Source organism: Saccharomycodes ludwigii, chromosome II, assembly GCF_020623625.1.
Source record: "Saccharomycodes ludwigii strain NBRC 1722 chromosome II, whole genome shotgun sequence".
In the NCBI taxonomy this organism is placed as follows: domain Eukaryota; kingdom Fungi; phylum Ascomycota; class Saccharomycetes; order Saccharomycodales; family Saccharomycodaceae; genus Saccharomycodes; species Saccharomycodes ludwigii.
This window is the reverse complement of record NC_060201.1, coordinates 465,847-488,668: the sequence shown is the minus strand read 5'-3', so window position 1 is coordinate 488,668 and position 22,822 is coordinate 465,847. Positions and strand designations below refer to the sequence as shown.

The 22,822-nt window shown below is 32.9% G+C and overlaps 8 protein-coding genes across 8 annotated transcripts; 3 read left to right on the top strand and 5 right to left on the bottom strand.

Annotated features, from left to right (window-relative positions):
• Nucleotides 1-21: 21 nt before the first annotated feature.
• RFA1 (replication factor A subunit protein RFA1) lies at nucleotides 22-1,899 on the bottom strand (the record flags this gene model as incomplete). Its single annotated transcript, XM_046080396.1, has 1 exon — nucleotides 22-1,899. The coding sequence occupies one exon, from the start codon at nucleotides 1,897-1,899 to the stop codon at nucleotides 22-24; it is 1,878 nt and encodes a 625-aa protein (XP_045935666.1).
• Nucleotides 1,900-2,502: 603 nt separating this feature from the next.
• On the top strand, nucleotides 2,503-3,744 carry RPN14 (Rpn14p; the record flags this gene model as incomplete). The annotated part of the gene is made up of 1 exon (XM_046080395.1): nucleotides 2,503-3,744. One exon carries the CDS (start codon nucleotides 2,503-2,505, stop codon nucleotides 3,742-3,744), a length of 1,242 nt encoding a protein of 413 aa, XP_045935665.1.
• A 305-nt stretch (nucleotides 3,745-4,049) lies between these two features.
• On the top strand, nucleotides 4,050-4,853 carry COG7 (Golgi transport complex subunit COG7; the record flags this gene model as incomplete). Its single annotated transcript, XM_046080394.1, has 1 exon — nucleotides 4,050-4,853. One exon carries the CDS (start codon nucleotides 4,050-4,052, stop codon nucleotides 4,851-4,853), a length of 804 nt encoding a protein of 267 aa, XP_045935664.1.
• Nucleotides 4,854-5,003: 150 nt separating this feature from the next.
• Nucleotides 5,004-8,921, bottom strand: PMC1 (calcium-transporting ATPase PMC1; the record flags this gene model as incomplete). The annotated part of the gene is made up of 1 exon (XM_046080393.1): nucleotides 5,004-8,921. One exon carries the CDS (start codon nucleotides 8,919-8,921, stop codon nucleotides 5,004-5,006), a length of 3,918 nt encoding a protein of 1,305 aa, XP_045935663.1.
• Nucleotides 8,922-10,352: 1,431 nt separating this feature from the next.
• Nucleotides 10,353-11,402, bottom strand: SEN34 (tRNA splicing endonuclease subunit SEN34; the record flags this gene model as incomplete). Its single annotated transcript, XM_046080392.1, has 1 exon — nucleotides 10,353-11,402. One exon carries the CDS (start codon nucleotides 11,400-11,402, stop codon nucleotides 10,353-10,355), a length of 1,050 nt encoding a protein of 349 aa, XP_045935662.1.
• Nucleotides 11,403-11,896: 494 nt separating this feature from the next.
• SCDLUD_001501 (NAD(P)-dependent alcohol dehydrogenase) lies at nucleotides 11,897-13,048 on the bottom strand (the record flags this gene model as incomplete). The annotated part of the gene is made up of 1 exon (XM_046080391.1): nucleotides 11,897-13,048. The coding sequence occupies one exon, from the start codon at nucleotides 13,046-13,048 to the stop codon at nucleotides 11,897-11,899; it is 1,152 nt and encodes a 383-aa protein (XP_045935661.1).
• Nucleotides 13,049-17,419: 4,371 nt separating this feature from the next.
• On the top strand, nucleotides 17,420-20,173 carry PMA1 (H(+)-exporting P2-type ATPase PMA1; the record flags this gene model as incomplete). The annotated part of the gene is made up of 1 exon (XM_046080390.1): nucleotides 17,420-20,173. The coding sequence occupies one exon, from the start codon at nucleotides 17,420-17,422 to the stop codon at nucleotides 20,171-20,173; it is 2,754 nt and encodes a 917-aa protein (XP_045935660.1).
• Nucleotides 20,174-20,966: 793 nt separating this feature from the next.
• On the bottom strand, nucleotides 20,967-22,460 carry SCDLUD_001499 (uncharacterized protein; the record flags this gene model as incomplete). The annotated part of the gene is made up of 1 exon (XM_046076846.1): nucleotides 20,967-22,460. One exon carries the CDS (start codon nucleotides 22,458-22,460, stop codon nucleotides 20,967-20,969), a length of 1,494 nt encoding a protein of 497 aa, XP_045935659.1.
• Between the last annotated feature and the right edge of the window lie 362 nt (nucleotides 22,461-22,822).

Sequence of the window (22,822 nt, the reverse complement as noted above, 5' to 3'; positions counted from 1 at the left end):
GAGGAGTAGAAGAAAAATGATTCAAATATTCACTTTGGAAAGTTCTTTAGCCAAATAATCAGCTTCTGCTTTGAAATTCAATCTACTAATGGTTGCGGCACTGTATCTAATCTTTTGAACGTCATTGTATGTATCTTGACGAGCTCTTATTCTGAAATCAAACTCACACATTTGAACTTTTTGAATTATATCGTTAAATTCGGTATCTGAATTTTCTTTAATTTCCATCAATTTATTAGCACTAACGCCTAATAAAGTTTCAGCTTGTTCATTAAATAGAGTCAACCACATTTGACCAGTTTCATCTAGGACAGATATGCTTAAGGTGTATCTATAGTTTGGAGTTGGGTAAGTAGCATCACATTTTTCACATCTCCAAGAACCATCAGACGTCTCAATAACTTTTTTGGCGCAATTAGGACTGGAACACCCTGGGTAACAGAAATTATCGGTTCTTACATATGTAATAGCTGCTTTAATGTTAAAGTAATCGCCACGCTCACTTGCACCCAGGTTTTCCTCTTCGGCAGCCCTAATTGTTTTACGCTCAGCAATGTTATCCCTTCTGCTAAACTCTTGTTTCAAAGAATGGAATGTAGAACTCTTACCTTGAGAATCGTACCAACCTTTTAGAGCAAACGCTTCAGGGGTTTCTGGGTTTGAATAGATGTTGCCGTTTGGGGTCATTGACAAGCTTTTGCCGTTGAAGTCACTAACCCTAACCCCCTTTGCAACGATAACCGATCCTTCTGGCAAATTAAAATCAACAGCTAAATTATTCCATAAACCAAGAGAAATTGAGTAACCAGAGTCATCCACAATGGTAATATCACGGCGATCATAGGTTTTACCGGCTTTTGAGTTGATTTGAAAAACAGGGGTGATCTCTTGAATGATGCCCATAACATCCACAACAGAGTTTGGTTCCGTGTTTTCAACAGAACTTAGCTTTACAAAATCGAAATGTAGCTGAGGAACATTACCTTGATCATCCATGCATTCCTCAACAACACTATCTCTGTCTAATTGTAATTCGTAGGGGTGTTTTAAATGAGAAAACTGTGGTTTGGATGGTTGCACTCTGGCTTTAGAAACATAATAGACTTTGCCCTCTTGTAGTATCTCAAAGTATTTTTCAGCGTTATCATTGAATGCAGTGGCCCTAATTTCGCCAGTTTCGTCCAAGAAGTTGACATTAAATAATTTACCTTCGCCTCTTTGGTTTCTCCAGGTTCTAATATCGGATTTATACGATACTCTAGCCTTAATAGTCCATAAATTTTGGTATGGACTTAATTGTTCAATGGCAAAGATAGGTCTTTTTTGAGAATCTGAAGTAGATCCGTTATTATGGTTATGGTTATTAATATTATTATTATGTTGTTGTTGTTGGTAATTATTCGAAACAACAGAGTGTTGTTGTAATGGTTTTGTAGGGTTTATTTGGGGTGGTTGAGGAGCCCCTTTATTTGGTTGAGCATTAAAACCAGCGCCTCTGAATTCAGGAACCGCACTCAACTCGGGATGTTCAAACAAATATGAATCTAAAAATATACCAGTTTGTTGGTTTGGAGGTAGACGGTTTTTTTCTAAAATTTCTACATCTTCTACAACTAAAACACACTTTTTCTTTTGTGGTAAAACAGCGGTACTGGCAACAAGAACACGGAAAACATTTCCTGGTTCCAAATTGCTCTCAAAGGCTTTTTCAAAAGCAGCATCTTTAAATAAACATTTTGTATTATACTCGCCATCATATATTACAAATAAACAACTCTTCCTCTCTCTATCGTTTTTCTTGACACTAAGAATTTTGAAAACGCCACCAGTTGGATTTTTAAACTTCTCTTCTTTTGTAAAAATAGAAAATAATTCACCTTTAGAGATTGAATGACTCATCTTGTAATTAGAATGTTTTTTATTAGCTTGTTGTTGATACTTTCGTTGTACAGCTTGTTTAAGTAATTATATGAGTGTTTAATAATCTGGCAAGTGTTAAAAGAAGTATATTAATGAAACAGGAAAGTTTTTTTTATTTTTTACTATTTTCTAATTCTCGCTAGAAAGCTCAATTTATTTTACGTGTAGCAAGTTATTTTAACGCGTTTTTACGCGTTTTTTTTTTGCTTGAGGGGGGAGAAAATAAAAGGAAAAAACTTTCAATAATCCAAATGTATAATTTATGTCCTAAAACGGAAATAGGCTTAGAAACACTTGCATAACAGACACCTGTTCAAAAACATATCACTTTGTAGCAGGTTATTATTAATTATGATTGACAATATCTATTTTGTCCGAGACCGATTTTACGGACTTTTACCTTTTCCTTTTTTTTTCCTCTTTCTTTTTACGTATGTGCAAAAACTTGTTGAAAGATAACATTCATAAAATTCTAAAATCTGCAATGGAATAGCATTAAAGTCCTTAAATCTTAAACTTTTCTACGAGATGAAAAATCCTAGTAAGTATCCTTATATTGTTACTTAAAATTAAGGAATAATCATGCATGAAACAAACTTGTTATACCTACAAATTCAACCTGATTTTAAAGATTGTATAGAAGATGTAGCAGCAGGTAAGTTGAGCAAAGAGCACTTTTATATCAACGTACAATCAGATCCATATACTCTACAAGATGAACAAAATATTCAAATTTTTAAAAATAAAGCCGATGAATTGACCTTTTCAAAAAACTTCCAAAAACTTTCAGAGAACCATTACTCTTTCGCTCTTGCTAACAACCCATCTGTGAATAATGACGAGTGGCGAGTTCAATTTATAACTTCTAAAAAATCTAACAAAGATACTCAAGGATTGGAAAAAGATTACACCTCACTGGCTATTTCACACGAAAGAAATTCATTTGTTGTATTAGGTGACTCATTGGGTAATATTTCAGTTTTGAACAATGGAATTTCTGAAAAAATTAAAACGTTTGATGGTGCACACGAAGAAGAAATAACCTGTTTAAAAGTTTTCCCCAGCAATAAGGTTTTACTTTCCGGCTCCATGGATATGAAAATAAAAATTTGGTCTTTGGATGATGGTGGTAACCCAAGAACGTTTACTGGCCATAGACAAACTATTACAGAGTTAAGTTTAATTGAACGGGGCCGTAATTTTATTAGCTGTTCAAAAGATGGAACCATTAAGTTATGGGAATGTGGTAGTGGGAAATGCTTACATACTTTTAGTAGAAAAGAAAATAAATACGATGGTATACAATGCATGGCACTTTTATCTGGACAAAATGAAGAGACTACACAAACAGCAAATGAATTAGAATTTGGTACTGAGGGCAAAAAGGTAGTAGCGGGCCACTGTTCTGGTGTTATAACTTGTCATGATCTCTATACAAAAAGACAAATCTTCCAAATACCATCTTTATTTACATCACCATGTACGGCAATTACAAATTTTTCGCAAAACTTCATAGTTAGTGGTTATGAAAATGGCACCATAGCCCTTTGGAATTTGAACAGCTTGGAAAGACCTGTCAAAGTATTTTCGTTCCAAAAGGGTACACCTATTAATAAATTGGTCACTTATAATTCAAAAACAGTTTTTGTATCTTCTGGGATTGATGCTAACATTGTATTTGATATAACTGGAAAAGATGGTGATTATCACGTTGAGTATCTAGTTTGTGAGGATAAAACTATTAAAAGTTTTGAGATAAATCAAATATCCGGGGATTTATACGTGGCTGGTTCTCAAGGTTTATGTTCTGTCTATAGTATTTGAATATAACGATTATATATATATATATATGTATGTATTAGTAGATATCTGGATGTATCTTTTTCAAGGGAATTGATATGTTTTCATTTATCTCCAAAACGAAAAAAGAAAATGAAAGCGAAAAAAAAAAAAAATTTATTTTTTATTTTTATTTTATTTTATTTTTTTTTTTTTTTTTTTTTTTTTTTTTTTTTTTTAGTTTTTCTTCCTAATGCATTCCATCCAACATATTCAAGCCAACAGAAACTCATAAAAATTAAATATTGCATTAAAAGGAAGAAAAAAAAATAAACAAGGAGAGCAACAAAATGAATAACTCTATGCAAGGGAACAACAAAAATAATGAAGATGCATTACTGCAAATGTTTTTTGATCCAGATTTCGTTCCCCATGTATATCTAGATATCTTGCTTTCACCAGCTCAATCACAAAACAGCACCAAAAATACACCTTCTGTAGAAAAATTAAAAGAATTACAACCTTTGGCAAATAATTTGCTTTCCAAGTTTGATTATTATGCAGAGACCTTGACTTCTGAATTGGGAACTTGCGTTAAACAGTTAGAAGAACCTATTGAAGAAATATATGTATCGGGTTCGAAGAAGACTAAATTGGAGTTCTATATTGATACTTTATCCAATTCGCTCAGTTCATTAGAAAATGACCTTAATAAAATGGGCAATCAAATAGCTATACTAAATAAGGCGTATGGAACAAATAATTCAAACGATGATGCTATCCACGAGCAAATAAGATTGAAGATAATAAAATTGAATACAATTAAAAAAAGAGTTACCACAGTTCACAAATGTTTCCAAAAATTAAATGATATTATACAAGCAGAAAACAAACAAAGTGTAAGTATAAGTGAATTTAAGAGCAGTTTATTAGAGCTACAAGATAATTTAGTTACCTCTTTAAGAGATAAGACTACTGTGAGTGGAAGTGTTGCTGTTGATGAAAACAAAGAATTCATAGAAGAAATTAAATTTTTAATTGATTTAAAGACAGTTTTCAAAAATGTTGATAAGTTTTACCCTATCTATAGTGATTTTGCAAAAACTTTAAAAAATGAGTTAAATAATAGCAAAAGTGTATTAAACGAAAATTAGAACAGGGTTTCAAATAATAATGCATATGATGAATAAATTTTAAAAGCCAGGATATGAATCTGCTGTATCTATTTAGTAATAAAAAAAAAAGGGAGCCTTAGCAATAATTAATAATAACTATAAAAAGATGAAAAAAAAAAAAAAAAAATTCTATGTATGTGATGTTTCTTGACCTATAGCAGAAAATCCGCCCACAGCACCACCAACCAATGTCGGTACCATGGTTAGGGGTGCGATAATTGAGGACAGGTCTTCACTTGCTTCGCTATGAGAATTCACTGATGCATCAGATTTTCTCCTCCACTTCTGATACATCTTTACCGGATTCAAGGTATTTTCATTCTTTAAATTATTTCTTCTGAAATCATCCTTGGCTCGCTCAAACACCTGAGTTCTTATAATATTGTCAGTGCTTTCATTCTTCAATAGTGAATGTTCTTCTTCAACAGCTCTATGATCGTCGGTCCGTATCTTGGTCTTATTGCCCTTTCTCATAAACTCGAATCCAATAATATAGAATAATGGGTCCATAATTCTTGATGGATAAGCTTTAACAGCCCATTCATCTGGTATAATCCTAATGATGACACCTACGGGTAAAGAAAGCATACCACAGATAATAGCAGTCGCCCACATAGCACCCGTTTGTTTTGCAATAGAAAACGCAGCACCGCCAACAAACATAATCAAGACTTGGAAGCCCCCAATAATGGATATAATCACAATAAAATAATAATTTCTAAACAAATTTTCAAAAAAATCTAAATTTTCCTTGGTAATTCTGTCTTTAACTTTTTTAATACCATCTCCTTCGTCCAATTTTCTGGTGACAATTAACTTGAAAAATTGTAGCCACACAAAGGTGTTAAAAGTTAGCGCACTTATTTGCTCCTTTTGGTGATCCGTCACTTTGGCACCTTTGCCGAAAAAGATCTGTTCGCCTGCAAAATGCAAAGTAAAAGTGACTGCTAATTGCAAAGTGGCTTGTCCTAGAATCATTTTCCACATACATACGGCGATCAAGGGAGCGTTTCTTCCCTTTGGCTTTCTATCCAAAATATACTTATCAGGCTTATCGGTAGCAAGAGCCAAGGCAGCCAACGTATCCATAATTAAATTCACCCATAACAACTGGACCGCTGTTAAAACCGATTTCTCTTCTTTAGATGCAACGGCAGAAACAAATGTTAACACAACTGCAGTGATATTAACAGTCAATTGGAACTGAATAAATTTTTTAATAGAAGACCCAACACACCTTCCCCATTTGATAGCATTCACAATAGCAGAAAAATCGTCGGTCATTAAGATGATATCGGAAGCCTCCCTGGCAACCTCAGTACCAGATATACCCATAGAAAACCCAACATCGGCCAACTTCAAAGCAGGAGCATCGTTGGTACCATCACCAGTAACAGCAACCACATCCCCCATCTTTTTTAAAGTACCGACTAGAACTCTTTTATCGTTGGGAGATGACCTTGCCAAAACTCTTAACTTGGGTAAAATTTCCATTCTTTCCCTTTCCGTCAACTTCCTAAAAGCAGGTCCTTCCATAGCGCATGTTGGGTTTTCATATTCATCTGGATGTAAAATGCCACAATTTTTTGCAATGGCCTTTGCGGTTATTAAATTGTCACCGGTAACCATGCGCACAGTCACACCAGCACTTTGGCACTGTTCGACTGATTCTTTAACACCATCACGCAATGGATCTTGCAACCCAACAATGGTATCCAAAACAGTACTATTATTGCTAGTAGAACCAGCAGCCCTGTCCTTCAACTCTGCACCCAACAACATGTCAGGATCCGCCTTGTCGTTTTCGAATTGGTCCTGACAGTCTCTTGGTGGCCAAGACTTTAAATCGTCATAATCTCTATGCACCAAAGCAATAGTACGCAAAGCTTCACCCGCCAAATCCTTGATTCTAGAAATAATTAAAGTATACTCGTCTTGATCAATAGGCACCAACTTGTCGTTGGCAACTCTTGTCAAGTCACATCGCGAAAGCAAAATCTCAGAGGCACCCTTGGCAAAAAATCTAAACTTACCATCAGCTTTCTGGACAACAATCCCGCTCCATTTTCTCGAACTTTCAAAGGGGATCACTTGAACAATTCTTGCAACATCTAAGCCTTGTGATTTAGGGTCATCACGGCACTTTTGTAAATTGCTCATGTCTAAAGATTTAGTCGCCAATGAGAGTAGAGCGGTTTCCGTTTTGGATCCAATAAAGGGGTCTTGGTTAGCTTCGCCCATGTTTTTAAACAATTCATCATCACTGTTGTTTTTATTAAATAAGGAAAACTTCTTTTTTCTTTTGAAGGGGTTATCATTCAACTTATTGGAGCTCTTGTGCAAGAAATCTTTATTTTCAAAAGCTGTAGAGTTTAAAGAAATATTGATCAGCAAATCACTGACAAGATCCGAAGGAAGTTTTTGGAAAACAACTTTAGAATCGAGTTGATCTCTGTTCTCTGCATAGTCACTATCGTCAAAAACAGTACCGTTGATGAAGCCCTTAACAACAGTCATCCTATTTTTGGTTAGTGTACCTGTTTTGTCTGAACAAACAGCAGTAGCCGATCCCATAGTTTCGCAACTTCTTAAAACTCTAACCAAATTCCCATCTTTTGTCATCCTTGTTGTGGCAAATGCCAAGGCTAAAGTGACCGCCAAGGGCAAGCCCTCCGGAACAGCAACAACTATAACAGTGATTGCAGTAATAAAAATGTCCATAAATTTGCTAGCCCTTTGAGCAGGTGTCAAATCATTAAATTCGCGACCGGGAGCTAGATATACCAAAAACCTGATAAATAAAATTAAAAACAAAATCAAAGCGGCAACAGACCCATATATAGAAATGTTATCGGCCAATTCACTTAGTCTTGCTTGTAAAGGAGTAACTTCGTCTTCAACCTGTAACGAAAGCATAGTTCTCCCATGAACAGAGTTGGTACCAACTGCAGTAACAACAGCTTTACATAAACCGGATAACAATTTAGACCCAGAAATTAACATTGGATCTGGAAATTTTTTCTTTGTGGTAATATCCGCGTCACTATCGTTTTCATTCTGTAACTTTGCTAAACTTTCACCCAGTGGTATTTTTTTCATCGAATCAGATTCACCAGTCAAGGCGCTCTCATCACAGTCACAAGACCCATCAACCAAAACGGAATCAGCAGGTACAACATCTCCGGTTTGTAAAGTTATCAAGTCACCTACCATTAATTCATGGATAGAAACTAAATGTTCGTCCCCATTTCTAATAACCGTTACCGACCTATCCTCTTTTTTCCTGTTCAATTTAGCAAATTGCGATTCCTTTTGATAGTCGTTAGCAGCACCAACCAAAACAACAACAACCACAGCAATCATAATGGCGACACCTTCGACCCAATCAACTTTAGGAATAGGATTCCCCTCATCATCAAATTCAGGGGGTTGCCCAAACGTTTCGTATAGCCCCAAGGCAAATGAAACAACAGCTGCTATGGACAAAACGATCATTGTTTTATCCTGCAGCGCTTCCCAAACCAAACTGAAAAAAGATTTTGTTGGTCTTTCGGGTAATGTGTTGATCCCGTATTTTTGGAACCGTGGTGTTTTTTCTACTTTTTTAAGAAATTCCTGTTCGTCCGGTGTTTCCTCCACTTCATCTGATGAGGATCCTAGGGAAACGTTATCAAAATCAATGCCTCTTTTTTTGTCCGTTTTCAAATACTTGTATAAATTATCCTCTTTGTTTTTAAATAACTTACAATAACTTCTTAATGATTTAGGGTCATGTAATTCTGACAATTGGTTTGTGGAAAGGGGAAATTCATCGTGATACTGTTCTGTCTTTGTTCCTGTTTGTTCATGTACCAGTACACCGCTGTTTTTTTGTTTTGTATCATTAATAGTATGGTCATATGATAAACGGCTAGTATCCAAGGTAGTTGTCAATTCAATACTTGGTATTTCGTTTCCTTTTTTTTTTATTTCCCCGTTCTTTGTTTTGGGTGATTTTTTTTTAGTTCCATCGATAGTACTGGGAAACGAAGAAGATTTTCCGACCATTAGTGTATTTTCTTCTGTTTAATGTATTCCTGCTTTAATGTGTCAACGATATACTTGCTTATAATCCAAAAAAAGAAGGAAAAAAAAAAAAAAATTATGTTTTTTCACGTAATAAAATTATAATAGTTTATTACCCAGAATAATTTGAGATATTTTAGAATATATTATGCTCAATGATAATATTTTGAATTTGAAAAAAAGGTAATTATGAGGCTATGTAAATAAAATAATATTTATTCTTTATATTTATACTTTTTTTTTTTTTTTTTTTTTTCTTTTTCTTTTTTCGGTTAATTAATTGATTAAGCAAAGAAAAAGAAAAAAAAAAAAAAAAGTAATAGAATAATATCATAATATCATAACAAGAATAACATTAAATAAAAACAGTAAAAAAAAAAAAAAAAAAAATAGAAAAAGAAAAGAAGGAAAAAAAAAAGGGCCAATTGACTACCGGTTATAAGCTTTATGTACAATTTAATTTGTTAATTGGAAGTTTCAAAAAAAAAAATATCAAATCTTTTATTTTAATACATTTAACACTTTTAAAAAAAAAATTTTTTTTTTTTCCCTGTTGTATTCAAAGGGGTCCTTTTTACTTCTATTCTTTTTTTTATTATGATTAGTGGAAAGATAAATATGTGTGGGGAGAAATGAATAGAGGCGAATGATATAGGAGGTTTGATGTCACGGTTAAAACTATATTATATTTTTTTCTTTCCTTTCCTTTTCTTATATCTTTTAGAGATAAAAAGATAAAAGTAGCTTTTTACTATTATTTCCCAGCTACTTCCTTTGACATCAGTAGCATCCAGTGAGTTATCTTTTACCCTTTGCCAACTTCCCCTTCTTGGATCTTTTTTGTTGCATTTGAAGGAAAGAAAGAAAAAAGAGCTAAGCCACGTTTTTGTTTTGTTTTTTTTCACATATTTTCCGATCGCTGTGGCTTGGTAAGTTTTGCATAGCGCGTGCTCGTTAAATAAATTGAATTTAAGGTTTATAGCAATAAAATGCACAGTGACAAAAGCGCGGGAGAATCCTCGGAGTAAAATGGTTATATTCTCATCTACGTAAATAAGCTTTTTTTTTTTTCTGGCGCGTGACAGAAATAAATTGATTAATTGACAAATCCTAATTCAATTCTCAAAATGCGCCTAAATTTACAAGGCTTATTGTCATTAATATTGCCATTAAATGCACTAAATAATTATTAATACATAAATCAAGGCTGTGGTATTTGTATTTACATCAAGTAATTTAATTGCAAGAGGCAAAATGATTAAATCATTGAGCTGAGTAATGTATCGAGTAAAAGGAAGGAGTGGAGGGTTTTTTTTTTTTTTTTTTTTTTTTTTGCGTTATCCTAGGAAAAAATATTAAAAATAAAAGAAAAAAAATAAAAAATTCTTACATATTTTTCATTAAACATAATTGCTAACCAAATCCAGACCACTCAATTGAATAAAAACTACAATTATCAATGCTAGATTGGTCTGTTGTTATATCTTTAGCAACTTTGGTAACATTTATAAATGGATAAACACACGTTTTCTTTACACCGGTACCTAATCGGCCAGAACAAACCAACTCTAATAAGTCAATTCCATCAGTAGTGTCTGAACTATTGTTATCAGTTGTTATTAGTTTTGGACTTTGAATAATCATATGAGAATGGTATCTCAACGGATCTCCAGGATAAACTATAAATCTACCACCAAATTTGGAACCAGGTGATATATAAAATCTTTCACTGTCACTATCCTTGCCCTCTTCCATATCTTCTACACATCTCTGCTCACGTTTATATTCGCGTAAGTGTTTATACACAACATAATCATATTTATACCTTTTATATAAATAACGTACCATCCTGTCACTGAATTCTTTATCAGCTTGGTACTTCCTGTAGCTATGTTCATCATGTGCTATTAATGATGAAGTATTCGATATTGGAATAAATAAGCTAGGCTCCATCTTCTTGTAATGCTTTTCAAAATCTGTGCGGGTAATCATCGCATCACTTTTCACCTTGGTGTTACAAAATTGGGCTTCCTTCTCCAGTTTCAATTTATATTTGTATTCAAATTGCCTTTTCATATATTTTTTCAGCTCGATTTCTTGCAAATTTTTGATGGAATGCATGTATTTCTTAGGTAATTCATCATCACAGTTTGCACCAGTATTGGTAATATAATTTAATTTCTTAAAGTAACATTTCCCAGAGTTAACTAGCCATATGGCTTCTTCTACCATCAATCTTAAAGGTATGCTAAGGAATAAATTCTGTTGTGATGCCGATGGTAGTGTACCTATTAAAACACCCAAAATGTCCATTTCATATCTTAGCTTCTTAATAGCTTGTATATCAAAAAGCAATGGGATATCACTGTGGGTAACGTTATCATCATTAGTGACGGGTAATGATGGCAAATTATCAGCTATATAAATTGGAATACTTTGAGAAGTATCATTGTTCTTCGACATTAGGTATCAAGTATTAGTGTTGTTTTTGATATATGGCTTTGCTTGTGTGTCATACATAAGGAGTATTCCAGCTTTTTTTTTTTTTTTTTTTTTTTTTTTTTTTTTTTAATTAATTTAGTTGTTCGATTTTTTTTAATTCTTAATACCGAACAAATTAAGATTTGGGATATGTCGGACAAAATGCAAATCGACAAACTTAAAATTTTTTTTCTTTTATTTTCAAAAACATACCTTGAAGGTTATCAACGGTATATAAATCAAGTTTAATTAAAAGGGAAAAAGAAAAAAAAAATAATAATAATAATAATAATAACAACACATATTATATATATATATATAAATGAATAAATCAGAGAAAATATTAGCTATGGATTTTGAAGTTTTAATTGATGTTAAAGTTTGTTTTTTTTCTCTTTAACATTACATTATATTTGTCCGTTGTGTGTTCTTCTCATTTTTCCTTTTTTTCTTTAACACTTAAAATCAGCATAAAACTATTTTCCTGTGCCAAAAAACTTGTGGAAATCAACCAAAGTGAATCTATATCTAACATCACCTTTATCCAATCTGGTTAGTCCTTCGTGAATACCCTGCTCGGAAATAGGGATTCTTTCAACCCATGGTCTAAACCCCTTCTCCTTGGCCAATTCCAATAATTCAATTGCTTCCCTTCTATTACCCAATTTAGAAGAACCTAAACAACAACCATTAGTGAAAAAAGAAATAGGTTTCAAGTCTAAAACCTCTCCTTTATGTGGCAATCCAACAGAAATAAAATTTTTATTAACTTTCAAACAAGGCAATAATTTGTTCAATTCCAAACCAGTGGTAGAAGATGCACAGTTTAAGATTAAATCAAATGCATCAAAATACTTGGCACTCCAATCAATAGAATTATCACCTGTGGCAACAAATTCATCAGCACCCATTTTAATGGCATCTTCCTTTTTACTGTAACTTCTAGAAAAGGCAACAACTTTGGCACCTAAAGCTTTGGCGATCATGATGGCCATGTGGCCCAACCCACCAATACCAATAATAGCAACTGTAGGTTCTTCTAAATGTTCAATGTTTCTTTTAATTGGGGAGTAAACAGTTAGCCCACCGCATAGTAGTGGGGAAACATATTCACTTGGTAGGCCATCTGGAATTGGAAAGCAAAAGTGCTGGTGAGCTCTAACATGAGAAGCATACCCACCTTGGGAAACATAGCCGTCAGCATATTTTTTACAATAAGTACCCACGGCTTTAGGACAATATTGTTCATTATCACTTTTACAACGAGGACAGTCCAAACAACTAAAGGCCTGAGCACCTAGACCAACTCTATCACCGATTTTATATAAATCAGCTCTAGCGCCCACCTTAACAACTTTACCTACAATTTCATGGCCAACAACCTGTGATTTTGGTCCATAAGTAGAAGACAAACATGTTAATGGACCATCAGCCCATTCATTTTTCAAACTAAACAATTCACTGGCACAAATACCACAGCATTCGATTTCTATATCAATATCGTAATCATCTAATTTTTTTGGCTGGTATGAAGTTAGTTTAGGATTAGCCCAATCTTTTGGGTCTGTAATGGCAAACCCTTTGAACTCTTCTGGATAATTGACTGTGGTGCTTGATGGTGCGGACATATTTTTTTTGTTTTCCTGTTTTTTTTTTTTTTTTTTTTTTGTTTTTTTTGTTTTATTTTGTTCTATTTTTTTTTTTCCGATTTTATTACATTATTTCACTTTATATATATATATATATATTTGTGTGTGTGAAAATAATTGATAGGTATTACTAAGCAAGTTTATCAACTTTTTTTTTTTTTTTTTTTTTTCATAACTTTTTATACCGAAGTTAGAAGTTCCATAACATGCGCGCCAATAAGAGTAAGCATAAATTGAAAAATAAAATATAAACTACTAGTTTTTAAGAGGGGGAAGTGGGGTGAAAGAGGAAAGGAAAGGAAAGAGAAAGATCAATAGCGTATTTAATTAATGAATTATCGAGTAACTTTGTCCAATAGATAGTCCAAGGTTAATCTTTATTGGTTTCAGGTTATCTGTTCAAAGAAATTATTTTTTTAATTACTGACCAAAGCTTAGATCCAATAGCAATGAGAAGGACGTGGCTTACATAGTGTGGTCCTATATATCCGTCATATAGGTAGAGCTTTTTGTTCTCCGATGGGGAGTTGGGATCTGATACCTCGAAACAGAATTGATTTGATTTTTATATTGCATAGCTAGAGTAGAAGGAGGCACACTGTGAACGAATGTAAAATCGAAAAGAAATATTATTTATAGATAACCTTATAATGAAAAATAATTTGTCTTTTTGCATTGCATACTCGGGTGCTTTATCGCCAATTAGAATGTGCAGCCTTTACCTGGCGACATATCAGAGAGTAACTAAATAACTTGCCATATCATTAGATACACACCGCGAATAAACAAAATTATATTAGCGGTGTGCACTTTATATCCATATATATATATATATATTTTTTTTTGTAACATCACAAATTAGTAATAAATATGCGTCGCATTGTAAGTTATATTTTATTAAATTAAAGACTATGGGAACTTCTATGACGCGTTACGTTACGGAAAATGACTGTCGCAAGATATAAAAGAATTAGATAAATTTATACGAATTGGGGAATCACAGTAAAAACTATACAGAAGAAAGTAGAAAAAAACTGAAAATTTGATAATCTTGTTGCTGCATATTCTACAAATTAAAGAAACAAAAGGACCCATGGGCAGATTAAATCGAAGGCTGAGATTCAAAAGTAAATCCTCTTTACCAATAAAAAAAAAAAAAAAAAAAAAAAAAAAAGAGGTATTTCTCTTTATTCCCACTGTGTTTACTTAAAGGGATTTGATATTACTATTCCTTTAGTAAATTTCAAAAGATCTAAAACGTGAATTTAGATATCTAAAAACAAATAAAAAGTTAACGAAAAGAAAAATTTAAACTACTTACTGGTACAAGTCTAAAGGTATCCTTTTGTACGATAAAAAGAGCTGCCATTGCTTTATTAAAAAATTAAAAAAAAAAAAAAGTTCTTGGTAATTAGTTATGAAATATTTTATATTTTGATGCTTGCTTTTTTGTGATTTATTTTTATTTACCCGTAATTAGTTAGGGAACGATTTCCTTTCTCCCCCTATTTCTTCAAAGCTGGTACATCTTGTATATAAAAAGAAAAAAGGAGAAATAACTGAATGGAGCTTATACGCACACTAAGCAATCCCAGCTTTACATATAAACGGGAAATGATTTTTTCTGCTTTTCTTAACTTATCCCTAACATAACAAGACGAAATAAAACAAAACAAATGAACGAAAAATATAGTCAATCAACCTAATAATCTGAGCAATGAAGAATCAAGTTTTTTTTTTTTTTTTTTGCTACGCTCTTTAAAATCAACATGCTATAGCCGTACATATAGTAAACATAGAAAGGAAACTAACAACACAGCAAACATATTTTTTCCCTTTTTAGCATATAAAGCAATATCCGATCTCGTTAATACTTTTTTAACTTACCAGCACGCTGTTACGAGACTCAGTGCGTGCAGAAGCAAGTAGTTAACTTTCACAAGACAAAATATTTTCGTTGTTGTTTTTTTTTTTTTTTTTTTTTTGCCCACCAGTCTTGATATAATTAATTCTTAAAAGATGGATCACGCCCTCATGTATATATCGCAGATATGTGTTTCTATTGAATCTAAATATTGATCACTTTATACGAATAATATGATACACCGAATAATTGTTAATTTAAAAAAAAAAAAGCAAAAAAAGCAAAATAAAATCCCTCAAAAAGAATGATTTAAGCATATGAAACTTGTATAAACAAAAGCAACAGAAAAATATACATGTTGAGCTTTTCCGCATACAAAATATATGGCATACATCATTTTTAAGAGCGAAAAAAAGATCCGTACATTTGTGAATAAAAATGATAACATAACTATTATCACTTCGTACGAAACAAATATGCAAAAAACACAACTAGAGGACTGCCTGTATACGCCATGACCTGCTAATATTACTGCTGCTGCTGTTACAGACATTCGCACTTTTTAAGCAATAATCACTAAATCATGGTTATGGATAAATTTCCCTGTTTGTTTTGCTAGTATAGTGGTTAGAAAGTTCAATGACCAGACGGGATAGAGAGAAAAGTCTACAAAAACAAGAATTTATTCGCATATTTAGTTTGTAAAAACAGCATAACCATTGTTATGTACGGTTTTCTTACTATTGCTAGTACTTGTAAACTTGGAAAAAAGGAAAAAAAGAAAAAAAAGAGAAAAAAAAAAGAGAGATAATGTGTGATTGAAAATGATTTACTTAGACAATTTGTAGAAAGATACTATGTTGATAGTTATATTGGATTCAATACAAACCAACAGATGAATGTGTTGTTAAGGGAGAGGAGACGTGTATTTTCTTACCCCTTGCTTCCCGTTTATAATGTAAATAAATGAAAATAAAAACATTTTATTTTACTATTTTTAAAAGTTATAATATGCCACTTGGCCCCTTTTTTTTTTTAATTTTTATTTTGTAATTTCATTTGTTTGTATAAAGTAAGAATTAGAACGGGAAGGGAAGCTATTTTGGACAAAGCACAGCTTGTGCTGAAGAGAAGAGAAGAGAAGAGAAGAGACGAGTTTATTTTAATTTCTTTTAATTTCTTTTTATTACTTTTTAGCTCAAATTAACGATGGGATGATATGCGTGCGGGAAATTTAATTAATTAATTAATTAATTTAGTATTTATTTATTTATTTATTTATTTATTTATTTATTTGATTTCAGTATAATATATTTCTAATTCGTCATAACTACCAGTACCTAAAAGTCAAATTACCAAAAGAAAACGTTTAAAAATATTTCCATTTGCGGATGAGTTTATATTATTTACTCTTATTCGTATCACTCAATCTCTGTTTATTAACGTAATTTTGCAAATTTAAAGTGGTTAATACTTCATTTATCGTATAAAATTGGTATTTTCTGCATATGTTTCTATGGGATCAAAAATATTACGGGAGCTGCGCTTTTTTTTTTTAATTTTTCATAAAATGTTTAAATTGGGAATATTTCCCGTGTTAAACAAAAGAAAACAAAAACAAACACTTATATCTACATTTTGTCTTGCTGCCTGCTTATCTAAGCAAATACAAGAAGGTATAGAGCAAAAATATAAACAAAAAAAAAAAAATACAAATTTCCCTCATTTGATTTTGCTCTTCGCAATAATTGGGAACATTTTATTTAGAAGTAAAAAAAAAAAAAAAAAATGGAATAAAAAAAATAACAACAAAAAGAAACCATCGCAGACAAAGCGGAATGAGAAAAGTAGCTGTTTATTGGTCTAACGTAAAGCAAATTAAAATTAAAACTAAACCAGAAATAAAAAAAAAAACAAACAAACAAACAAACGAAATAAAAATATAGAAAAAAAAAAAAAAAAAAAAAAAAAACTCAATAGAAAATATTGGCTAAACAATAGCAACCGTAACAAACAAATAAGCAAAAATACCAAAAAAAAGAATCTTTTTCTTTATCAACGACAACAACAACAAAAAAAAAAAAAAAAAAGGACCAAAAAGAATATGCTCTAACTAATTTCAATTCAAGAAGAAAAAATTTTTTTTTTATTTTGGTTCTTTTTCCAGCCTATATAAACTCAAAGCTTTTCTCTTCTTGTAAGATATTTTTTATATTCATCTTCCTCTTTATATTATATATAAGTATTTACTACTAATTCATATATTCATATACATCTTCATTATTATAATAAAAAAATATAAAACCAAGGCTTTCAGCGACTAATTTTGTTTATTTAACATTTTTAATAGTAATTTTTAATCCTTCACAAACAACTAAGAAAAAAAAGGTTTAACAACTTTGTAAAGGAAATTTACTTTTTTTTTTTTTAATTGAAATACGAGTTTTTTTTTTGAATTAATAAACAAATAAATATACACATACAAGATGGCTGTTGAAGACGCTCACGAAAAGCCACGTGAATCTATCGAAGATACCTCCTCTGAAGAAGAAGCTTCCCAAGTTACTTCTGCTGCCTCTTCTGATGTATCATCTGAATCCGATGATGATATCGATCAATTGATTGAAGATTTGCAATCACACCACGGTTTGGATGACGATGATGACGACGACGAAGAAGAACACGCTGCCGGTGCTTCCAGAGAGGTTCCAGAAGAATTATTGCAAACAGATCCTAACTACGGTTTAGACGACGAGGAAGTTTCTAAGAGAAGAAAGAAGTACGGTTTGAATCAAATGGCTGAAGACAACGAAAGTTTGGTTGTCAAGTTTATTATGTTTTTTGTCGGTCCAATTCAATTTGTTATGGAAGCTGCCGCTATTTTAGCTGCCGGTTTGGAAGATTGGGTCGATTTTGGTGTTATCTGTGGTTTGTTAATGTTGAATGCCGGTGTTGGTTTCATCCAAGAATACCAAGCTGGTTCTATTGTCGATGAATTGAAAAAGACTTTGGCTAACTCTGCATTTGTTATCAGAAACGGTGAATTGGTTGAAATTCCAGCCAACGAAGTTGTTCCAGGTGATATTTTGAGAGTTGAAGATGGTACTGTTATTCCAGCTGATGGTCGTTTGGTTACTGAAGGTTGTTTCTTGCAAATTGATCAATCTGCCATTACTGGTGAATCTTTGGCTACTGATAAGCACTACGGTGACCCAACCTTTTCCTCTTCTACTGTTAAGCGTGGTGAAGGTTTCATGATTGTTACATCCACTGGTGACAACACCTTTGTTGGTAGAGCTGCTGCTTTGGTCAACCAAGCCTCTGGTGGTCGAGGTCATTTCACTGAAGTTTTGAACGGTATTGGTACTATTTTGTTGGTTTTGGTTATCATCACTTTGTTGATTGTTTGGGTGTCCTCATTCTACAGAACCAACATGATTGTTATGGTTTTGCGTTACACTTTGGGTATTACCATTATTGGTGTTCCAGTTGGTTTGCCAGCTGTCGTTACCACCACTATGGCTGTTGGTGCTGCTTACTTGGCTAAGAAGAAGGCTATTGTTCAAAAGTTGTCTGCCATTGAATCTTTGGCTGGTGTTGAAATCTTGTGTTCTGACAAGACCGGTACCTTGACCAAGAACAAGTTGTCTTTGTACGAACCATACACTGTTGAAGGTGTTGACCCAGATGACTTGATGTTGACTGCTTGTTTGGCTGCTTCCAGAAAGAAGAAGGGTTTGGATGCTATTGATAGGGCCTTTTTGAAGTCCTTGATCAACTATCCAAGAGCCAAGGCTGCTTTGACCAAGTACAAGGTTTTGGAATTTTACCCATTTGACCCTGTTTCCAAGAAGGTTACTGCTATTGTTGAATCGCCAGAAGGTGAAAGAATTATCTGTGTTAAAGGTGCTCCATTGTTTGTCTTGAAGACTGTCGAAGAAGACCACCCATTGCCAGAAGATGTCCGTGAAAACTACGAAAACAAGGTTGCTGAATTGGCTTCCAGAGGTTTCCGTGCCTTGGGTGTTGCCAGAAAGAGAGGTGACAACCACTGGGAAATTATGGGTGTTATGCCATGTTTGGATCCACCTAGAGACGATACTGCTCAAACTGTTGCCGAAGCTAGACGTTTGGGTTTGAGAGTTAAGATGTTAACTGGTGATGCTGTTGGTATTGCTAAGGAAACTTGTCGTCAATTGGGTTTGGGTACTAATATTTACAACGCTGAAAGATTAGGTCTAGGTGGCGGTGGTGGTGACATGACCGGTTCTGAATTGGGTGATTTTGTTGAAAATGCTGATGGTTTTGCTGAAGTTTTCCCACAACATAAATATAATGTCGTTGAAATTTTACAAAACAGAGGTTACTTGGTTGCTATGACTGGTGATGGTGTTAACGATGCTCCATCTTTGAAGAAGGCTGATACTGGTATTGCTGTCGAAGGTGCTTCTGATGCTGCTAGATCTGCTGCTGATATTGTCTTTTTGGCTCCAGGTTTATCTGCTATTATCGACGCTTTGAAGACCTCCAGACAAATTTTCCACAGAATGTACTCTTATGTTGTTTACCGTATTGCCTTGTCTTTGCATTTGGAAATCTTTTTGGGTATGTGGATCTGTATTTTGAACCACTCCTTGGATATTGATTTGATTGTTTTCATTGCCATTTTCGCTGATGTTGCTACCTTGGCCATTGCCTACGATAACGCTCCATACTCCCAAAAGCCAGTTAAATGGAACTTACCAAGATTATGGGGTATGTCTATTATTTTGGGTATTATTTTGGCTGTCGGTTCTTGGATTACTTTGACTACCATGTTTGTCTCCAAGGGTGGTATTATCCAGAATTTCGGTTCTATTGATGGTGTTTTGTTTTTGGAAATTTCCTTGACTGAAAACTGGTTGATTTTCATTACCAGAGCTGTTGGTCCATTCTGGTCCTCTATTCCATCTTGGCAATTATCTGGTGCTGTTTTGGCCGTTGATATCATTGCTACTATGTTTACCTTATTTGGCTGGTGGAGTCAAAACTGGACCGATATGGTTACTGTTGTCAGAATCTATATCTGGTCTTTTGGTATTTTCTGTGTTATGGGTGGTGCTTACTACATTATGTCTCAATCCGAATCCTTTGACAGATTGATGAACGGTAAGCCTAAGCATGACAAGGGCCACAGATCTATTGAAGATTTCTTGGCTGCTATGAACAGAGTTTCCACTCAACATGAAAAACAAAAATAAGAGGTTTGAACTTTTAGTTTTTTACTTTTTATGTTTTACTGCTTAATTTTCATCTAGTTTATTTTTAATTTGATTGTATTCTCTTTATTTTGAAGACTGGTTTTGATAAATTTTGATATTTTTTTTCACACAGCGAATGTTTTTTTTATTTTTCAAAGATGTTTTGGTTTGTTTTGAAATGTTTTGAACTCTACACACACACACACTTTTGAGTTTGATGCTTTTTGGAATGGGCTGGATGTTTTTGGATTTGAAAATTGATTTTGCTATTTTTTTTTTTTTTTGCACAATTTTGTTCGCACACACGCAAAGAGCACACACAAGCACAATTTTTTGTTATTTTTTCCTAATTTTTAATTTTTATTTTTCAACTTTTAATTTTTAATCAAGGTATATTATTTGTAATTGGGGGATAATATATTTGTTTTATTAGCAAACTCAACTTAATTTTTAATTTTTAATATTTTTATTTTTTTTTTTTTTCATTCATTCAAGCACTTAATTTTTAATTTTTAATTACTAATATTTTTATTTTTATTCAATTTGGGATTTAATTTTTTTTTTTAATTTAATTTAATTTTTATTTATTTACTTAATATTTACACGATAGTTTAATTATATAATTTTTTTTGTAGACATTATAAAGCAACACACTTTTAATTATTAATTTTTTGATACCTTTTTTAATTTGAGCGTAGTAATTTTTTTTCTCTTTTTTTTTTGCTTTATTATTTATAGGGTGGAGCAGTGGGTGGAGCAGTGGGTGGAGTGGCGCTGTTTCTCAGCCATAACCTCACAAGTAGTCCGTGTTATTATACGCACCTCCTAAAATTCCGGACACATCCAATTGAAAATCGTCTTTTGTTCTATCATCACCAAACACGAACTTGTAATCACCATTCTCGCCTTGTTTGATATTATCGTATTCCATGTAAACATCTAGATCACTTCTCTTGTTGAACAATAAACGTTTTTTTTTGGGATTTGGTATTACAGGCCATTGAGCGTCATCGTCATTAGTCTTTTTCTCCCCATGAAAGCAGTTACCTGGCTGTTTTTTTGGTGATTGAGCAAAATCTTCATTGCCGTTTACTGTTAATGTCGATGACTCTGCTAATATACCACCATCATTTTTTGCTTTTAATATTGAGTATGAATCGTGTGAAGCAGTGCCCTTTTTTTTAAATCTATCGACTAAAGATTCTTTGTCTCGCGTTGAGTTTACTTCTTCATCAAACGTGTTTTCTTTATTTGATTTCCATGATCCAATAGTTAAAAGTTTTTTTAATTTACTATCGCTATTGTTACTCTCTTTCCTGGAGCCACTATTTTTATTTGCTATAGGAATCAATGGCATGGTGGTTCTTCCGATACCCATCTTGCTATGTAACTTTTCACTAAAACTTTTATTGTCATGAAAAACTTCTTTTGACATCTCAGGAAGCTCATTTTCATCGTTTTTACTTGGCACATTTATCTTACAGTCATCTAAGGAAGCGCTGTTTATTAACTTTTCAATTTTATGACAGTCCAAACATATAACTTCATAGGGCACCAGTCCCTGTCTGTCGCTTTTTGCTCTTTTTTTCTTTTTTTTTCTTGCCAAGTATTTTTTTATCAAGGGTATCTTATTTATTTTTGTATCCAGAAAGCAATTATCATAGATACCATTTGCTGGTGTGAATAACTGTTCCTTAATATGTTGGAATTCCAACCAATTTAAGTAGTCAGCGAATTTGTCATTGTACAGGTGTGAGTGGCTATTTTCACGGCACAAAATTTCAGACACAGACGTAAAATTGTGACAGTAGTGGCTATTCTGATTGTATAACTTTTTAGACATGACTTCATCCGCGTATGTTGAGTCGAAACGGACCCAATTGATTATAAGTTTTTTGACAAAATAAATGTGTCTGTACCGAGGCGATGTCTGTGTCACATAGTAGACCCCAATTACCGATCTTCCATGAGTGTTACTGGTATCTGAATCAAGTAATAACATTTCCAAAAGATCAGCATTATTATTTAAATGATTTTTAACATTAAATCCGATATAGCAGATATATTTGCGTGGTGAATCAATTGCCAAAAATTGCGATTCGGTAATATCTTGAAAACTGAAATGGTTTTCATAATCACTGACACATCTTGGCAAACCGTACTTTGCAAAAGTGGGAAAATGTTCCGGTTTCATAAGCTTAATATTATTAAAACAAGTTAGGGGTGAATCGAAATCAATTGTGAGAGTTGACAAAAGGTCTGAATGTGGATTATTTTCAAGCTGCATGCTATTTTTTTTGGTATTTTTTTATACTTCTTAATACACTAATGGGTCAATTACACAAACTTTACAAAAGGGGAATAGTTAAATTCACTGGGTATACCTTTAAAAAGCAAGCAACCATTGCTTGGTAAATTCCAATTATTTTAATTTTTGTGTCATTTCCTTTTTTTTTTTTTTTTTTCCTCATTTTAACAAAATATTTTTCTTATTGGCGGCTAAAATTCTTTTTAAGTATCGGGGGAAAAAAAAAGGCTGACCCATACATGCTCGGACAAATGTGTTTCGGGAGCTAAAGAAAATATTGTCGACTTCTCCCGCATCAGATAGAAAAGCTTTAATAAAACAATTAATGTTCCTTTTCATTT